A 7,291-nucleotide genomic window follows, 5' to 3' on the forward strand; every position below is an offset into this window, starting at 1 on the left:
TTGTTGGAGCATGTCTTATAATATATGGCACATACCAGACAAATAGTTGATTAAAATACATATCTAACACAAGTATTATTCTTAAAAACAGCTCTGCTGTGTGTGTGTGTGTGTGTTGGGGCAGAGCATATATGGGAAATCTTCATACCTTCAGCTCAAATGACCTATAAACCTAAAACTTCTCTAAAAAATAAAGTCTACAGAAGAAAAAACAGCTTTGGATTCTATCCACAAAGATTCTAAAACACAAAGATGCAATACGCAAGAGAGATTATCATTTCTAACTAAAGCAACGCCTCATTTATTAAGACCATAAAAGAATGAATGCATTGTTCCTCTGGGCACATTTTTCTTGTTTTTTTTCTTGTCTTTTTTTTATTTTTTTAAAGACTGGTCAAGTGAAGCAGTGGGAATGGAGAAGGAACAAAGGAATTTGTAACTGGTTGTGATCAATTAGTTGTAAACATCACTGCACTCGGACCAATAGGCACATTTTTCTAATCAAAGGTTTCCAAACTTGTTCCCATGAAAACACCTGAAAGTCTGTTCCTGGAAGCACAGCACCCTCTTTGTGGGACACTTCAAAATTCTGATAATTTCACTGTATGAATTAGGAATAATTTAAGTAGAAAAAAATGACTATATTATATATGTATATAATATAAAATCACAACTACAAGCACTTTGCTTAATATTTTTTTAAAGCTGTTGACTAAAGTGATAGATGTTTCCATCAGTTCCTAGTTATTTGCTTAATCACTTTATCATGAGCTAGTGCCACCAGTGCTGAAGCAATAGCAGCTGCCACAAAAAAAGAAATTATGGAAGCAAAATTTTAAATGGAGATAATGCTGCCCATTATTTTCAGTGTATATTTTCAGGGTACAGAATGGAATTAGGGAACAGAAAAAATCAACATTATTTCAAATAATAATACTAAAACTAACATTTGATTTGTCAGTCAATCCATGCACCAGGCAGTCCTACATGCTTTAGTCTTTTCAGGCAAACGACTACAGCGGTAGTCAAGAACTATCGGATCACTAAGCCTCCCACATAACACTCAAATGCTTTTACTTCTCTATGTCCTCGTTGATGTCACCCAAGTTCAGGCCACAATCATCTCTTTACTAAAGTAGAGATGGTCCCCAACTTACAATGGTCCAACTTACAATTTTTAAACTTTATGATGACATGAAAGTGATGTACATTCCCAGCAGAAACTTTACTTCGAGTACCCAAGTGACCATCCTGTTTTTCACTTTCAGTACAATATTCAGTAAATTACATGAAATGGTCGACACTTTATTATAAAATACGTTTTGTGTTAGATGATTTTGCCCAACAGTAGACTAAGTGTTCTGAGCACATTGAAGGTAGGCTAGGCTAAGCTATGATGCTCGGTAGGTTAGGTATATTAAATGCATTTTTGACTTATGATATTTCCAACCTACATAACCCTATTGTAAGTTAAGGAGCATCTGTATTCTAATCAGACTCCCTACTTTTTATATTCCCCTCTAATTCATTTTCCACAGTGCCAAAAAGATGAGCTTTCTTTAAGAAGCAATTCAGATCATATCACTCTTCGAAACCTTTCAAAGCCTTCACTCTGTCCTTAGGATAATGTCTAAACCCCCTAAAATGACTTAACAGACCCAGCCTCATTTAGCTCTCTGGCCATGTAGCTCACCACTCACTCCCTAATAGTCTTTAGCCATATTAAGTAACCTGCATGGAATTCCATAATTAGACTATGCTGTCTTCCAGTGGGAAACTGTGCTCAGGGTCTGCCAAGAAAATACCAATAAGCATTAAAGAAATTCAAATAATGGATTTAGGTCTCTAAAGTTAACAAGTTTCTTAAGGCCAATTGTTGACTAGTGTAGTCATCCAAACAATGTTTCCTCTTCTAGAAGGAAGAGTCAAAAATACAAATGAATAGGGATGACAGAAGAGGCAAGGCCAAAAACATCTGTCTTGAGGACTTCTGGGAGGAAAAAAAAAGAAGGCAAGGCTGAAAACACAAGCTTCTTGAGAAAATGTACCAAAGTCTCTGCATCTGGTGTCTATTATTACCTACACACAGTAGCTGCTCAAAAATATTTCTGTTGAATTAAATAATTAATGACCAAAGTGAACAGGAAGGGAGAAATTCTGGGGACAGACCAAGAAATAAAAAGGAGAGTAGGCATGTGTCCCAATTCTGACCAAAAAAGATTCAAGGAAAGGGTTGTTGGAGGCTTCCTGGAAGATTCTTCTCCACTGTTAGAAGACAGCCACGGAAAGCTTGATTTTCAATCCTGCAGGACATGAGTGAGGCTGCATGTTGCCCCAGATGCTACTATCTTGCAACGCTAACTAAGCTGAGGCTGCGGACAATAGAGAGGAGCCACAGAGATTCCCATCCTGTCAGCCAATGTTGAACTTGTGGTCCCTCTACCCCTGGACTTCTAGGTATGTGAGCCAATAAACTTTCTTACTATTACATTTAAGTCAGTTTGACTGTTACTTGCAGCCCAAAGCCTCCTAACTGATATATATGTGAGCAGCAATAGAGCAAAAATAAAAAAATAAATAAACAAATCAGAAAATCATGTTGAAGACAATGAACACAACATGCCATCATTTAATTTTGTAGTCTCATCAGAAACTAATCTCATATACAACTATTATGTAACCATAATAATTAAATATAAAAACCTTTAAAAAAAGAAACTAATCTCAAAAAAATTGCAAAATGAATCCTGCTATAAAAGAACACAGATCTTCTGTGAAACTGGTACAACATTAAAAGTATATTAAATAATTCAGATGTACTTTCTGTGAAAAAAGGTATTCAGCTTTCACTGGATGGAATTAACAGATTCAATACTACAGAAAAAAATACTAATGGACTTGAAAGCACAGCAATAAAACAGCCAGAATAAAAGACAGAGAGAAAAAGGACTAAAAAAGTAAATAAACAGCACACCAGTGAGCTATGGGAAAATATCACATGGCTCAACATACATTTTGTAATTAGAGTCCCCAAAAAGGATGTGAGGGAGGACAGAAAAATATTTGAAGAAATATTTGTCAAAATTTTTCTAAATTTGATTAAAAACTATAAATCCACTAGGCACAGTGGCTTGCACCTATAAGCCCAGCTATTCAGGAGGATGAGGCAGGAGGATCGCTTGAGCACGGGAGTTTGAGGCAGCAGTGAGCTCTGATCATACCACTGCACTCTAGCCTGAGCAACAGAATGAGACTCCATCTCACAAAAAGAAAAAACCCCAAAGTTGAATGAAAGAATTCATCACCCGTGGACTTGCACTACTAGACATGCTAAAGAATGTTCTTTAGGTAAAAGGAAAAATGATACCAGATAGAAATATGGATCTATACAAACCAATGAAAAAGTCCAGAAATGGTAAATATATGGGTAAACATACAAGGCTTTTTTCTTATTTTTTAAATATCTTCAAAAGATAACTGACTAAAGCAAAAATAATAACAATATATTATGGACTTTATAACATATGTAGAAATAAAATGTATGACAATAGCACAAAGACTAAGGGAAAGAGAGGAATGAAAGTAATGAAAGTATCCTATTGTTAAGGTTTTTTTATTTTATTTTATTTTTTTTGAGAAAGAATCTCACTCTGTTGCCCAGGCTGGAGTGCAGTGGTGTCATCGTAGCTCACTGCAGCTTCCAACTCCTGGGCTCAAGCAATCCTTCTGCCTCAGCCTCCCCAGTAGCTGGGACTACGGGCACACACCACGTGCCCTGCTAATTTTTTTATTTTTTGTAGAGACAGAGACTCCTTATTGCCCAGGGTGATCTCGAACTCGTGGTCTCAAGCAATACTCCTGTCTTAGCTTCCCAAAGTGTTAGGATTACAGGTGTGAGCCACTGCGCCTGGCCAGGTTGTTATACTATATGTGAAGAGGTATACTATTACTTGAAAATAGATTATGATAAGTTAAAGATGCATTCTGTACACCCTAAAGCAACCACTAAAAAAAATAAAAACAGACTTATATCTAATAAGCCACCATGAAAGACAAAATAGAATCATATAAACTGTACTCAATTCAAAAGAAGAGAGAAAAAAGGTAAAAAAAAAAAATATATGTGACGAACAGAAAACAAATAGCAAGATAGTAAACATAATCAATAATCAGATTAAATGAAAATGGCCTGAACACCCAATGAAAAGGCAGAGATTATCAGAGTGGACAAAAGGCAAGACTCAACTAAACACTGCCTATAAGAATCCCACTTTAAATATAAAGACACAAAATGGCTAAAACTAAAAGGATAGAAAAGATCTGTCATGCTAACATTAATCAAAAGACAGCTGAAGTAGCTATATTAGTACCAGACTAGTAGATTTCAGAGCAAAGAATATAATCAGGACAAAGAGAATTACTTAACAACGATAAAGGGGTCAATTCATCAAGGACGTATAACAATTCTAAACACTTATGCACCCAGTAAGTCTTCACCTGCCAAAACATGCAAACAGAAAGATGTCTTTCATGACTAAAATGTAGTACCAGCATTCCTGAATCAAAATTGAACATTGCCAAAAATGGAGCTTAAGATCTTCCTTATGTAATAAATGGCATGCAATTTTACTAATAAAAATAGGCCAGGCGCGGTGGCTCACACCTGTAATCCTAGCACTCCGGGAGGCCGAGGCGGGTGGATCGCTCGAGGTCAGGAGTTCGAGACCAACCTGAGCACGAGCGAGACCCCGTCTCTACTAAAAATAGCAAGAAAATTATCTGGCCAACTAAAAATATATACAGAAAAAATTAGCCGGGCATGGTGGCGCATGCCTATAGTCCCAGCTACTGAGGAGGCTGAGGCAGTAGGATCGCTTAACCCAGGAGTTTGAGGTTGCTGTGAGCCAGGCTGACGCCACGGCACTCACTCTAGCCCGGGCAACAGAGCAAGGCTCTGTCTCAAAAAAACAAACAAACAAAAAAACACTATCCCCCCAAAAGAATCAAAGGTAGTATGTTAAACAGCTAATTAAAATATTTATGACTTCAGTGCCAAAGTTGATCAAATGATCTAAAGCTGACTCACCTTTCATATTGCCTATCTCGTGGTAATGAAGCACCCCAATGTCGAAAGTCCATGATTAACATAAGCAAAAGGAGACAGGATATGAAGAAGAGTCCCAGGAATGCCACTCGCTGACGGGGAAATGGGCTCACTGTGGGCACAGTGAAGTACCAGGAGGCTGGGCAGAGGTAGGAAAAACTGATCCTGAAATGAGACAAACATTAGTAAGTCTGTAAAGTCTCTACAGTTGAGTGCTTAAAAATGGTTTTTAAAATTGGATAAAAGACCTCCTAATAAAGGCAAAAAGTCATGCCAACAGAAGTCTAAATGTTCTTTTAGTCTCCATTTTTATTTATTTATTTATTTTTCCAGAGATAGCATCTCACTCTGTTGCCCAGGCTGGAGTGCAGTGGCATGATCATAGCTCACTGTAGCCTCGAATTCCTGGGCTCAAGGAATCCTCCTGCCTTAGCCTTCCCAGTAGCTAAGAACAAAGGCATGTGCCACCACGCACATATTAGTTGATATTTTTATTTTCGATTTTGTAGAGATGGGGTCTTGCTGTATTGCTCAGGCTGGTCTCGAACTCCTGGTCTCAAGCGATCCTCCCGCTCAGCCTCCCAAAGTGATGGGATAACAGGTATGAGCCACTGCTCCCAGCCTTAAGTCTCAAATTTTAGAAAAGGACCCATATGGTTTGTGGTGCTTCTACTACATATTCTACTTCTGCTCTTTTTCCAAACTCTGTACTTTTATGTGCATGCCAAAGACATAATCTCATATTAATGAAAAGATCCTGTCTCCCTGGGCAACCTAATAACATTGGAGAATCAAAGTACTACAAGTCCCACTAAGAATGCTGTCAAGAAACTAGATGGTCAGAAAATTTATTCAGCTGATTTTTTAAAATGTTTTAAAAGATTATATATGCATGTGGTAAAAAATAAATCAAACAGTTTAAAAGGATAAACTGTATAGTGAAAACTGAATCTTTTGCCCTGACCCCACTCTCCTTCTCAGAGGCAACCACTGTCACCCAGTTTCTATGTATTTTTCCAGGGATTTTCCAGGGATATTCTATGGATACACAAGCATAAATATACAGCAGTGTGTGTGTGTGCGTGTGTGTGTGTGTGTGTGTGTATAATAGTAATATATCTGTGTGTGTATCTCCATTTCCCTGGTTTTACACAAGTAGCAGTACTCCATACCTACTGTTCTGCATCTATCCCCCACTTACTCTATTTGACAATTGTCCCATACTGGTACATGTAGGTCTACATTAATCTTTTTTAAAAGCTTCGGAGTATTAGAATGTATACATAAGTGTATTCAACTGTGAAACTCACTTTACATATTGAATCAAAAGGACCTTATTCTGCCTGCTTTTAAAGTTCATTGCAAAAAAAAATAATAATCTTTGTTTAATCTCCTCAAGGGACATCTAGCCTCACTCAGATGGAAATTCCAAAGAACGTTACAATCTAGCACTTTTCAAAGTTGAGAAAGCAGACTCAACTCACCTCCCCTGGGTTATGGCTGGAAACTATTATCTATCTGCCTTCAAAAGAATACAACTCTGATGGCCTGACCAGGATGCAAAGTTCAGATGCAGCGCCAGGGCAAACCTCACTTGTAACAGCCTCCCAGGGCTCCCCAATCTGCCAGCCATTCACCACAGAGCCCCCAGCCGGGGAGAAATCGTGCAGCCTTACCTAGCCATGGGTTCCCTTCAGCGGTCTCAACGCCTGTCACCTCCTTTTCCTTTTGCCCTGAGAAGGTGGCCTCCTTGTCCCAGGCATCTCCTAAGTCTGCAGCCTGTAAAGAGTTGGCTGGGTTTCAGGCTGTCCTCCGGCAGTGCCCATGAGACCAGACCTCCACGAGGATTCCACAGCATCCCACTCCGGATGCCTCCGCTCTTGCTCCTCAGGCCCGGCGACCCTACCCGGGCATCGCGGAGCGGGGCGTTTTCGTGGGCCAGCTCTGTCCTCTAGGATCTGGCCGTCCCCAGGTGGCAGGAGTGGGGACTCCCGCTCCCTCTCCCTGTCCTTCTGGTTCCGCAGCCCCCTCCCGCTCACACTCACGGGATCTAGCGGCCCGCCGGCTCCCTGGGCACCGCTCCGCTCGGTCCTGAGCAGCTCTCCGCGGCCTCTAGCCTAGCCGGAAGGAGGGCCTGCACCGGCGGCGGCGCCACGTCCCCAAGGAAACCGCAGGGAGCCAATGACT

General features: G+C 39.8%; 1 protein-coding gene across 3 annotated transcripts in view; it reads right to left on the minus strand.

Moving 5' to 3' along the window:
- The window catches only part of ENTPD7 (ectonucleoside triphosphate diphosphohydrolase 7), a 33,675-nt gene extending 26,384 nt beyond the window's left edge, over nt 1-7,291 (minus strand). Inside the window, exons 1-3 of one of the 3 annotated variants that reach the window (XM_045568659.1) lie at nt 7,150-7,291; nt 6,781-6,883; nt 5,087-5,269 (exon numbers count right to left, since the gene is read on the minus strand). In XM_045568659.1, coding sequence (XP_045424615.1) covers nt 5,087-5,269; nt 6,781-6,788 — 191 coding nt within the window. In that variant the 5' untranslated portion in view covers nt 6,789-6,883; nt 7,150-7,291. Of the gene's footprint in view, nt 1-5,086; nt 5,270-6,780; nt 7,064-7,149 lie in introns of those variants that run through there. The other 2 variants (XM_045568661.1, XM_045568660.1) reach the window with 2 other exon arrangements.

Source organism: Lemur catta, chromosome 14 (genome assembly GCF_020740605.2).
Source record: "Lemur catta isolate mLemCat1 chromosome 14, mLemCat1.pri, whole genome shotgun sequence".
In the NCBI taxonomy this organism is placed as follows: domain Eukaryota; kingdom Metazoa; phylum Chordata; class Mammalia; order Primates; family Lemuridae; genus Lemur; species Lemur catta.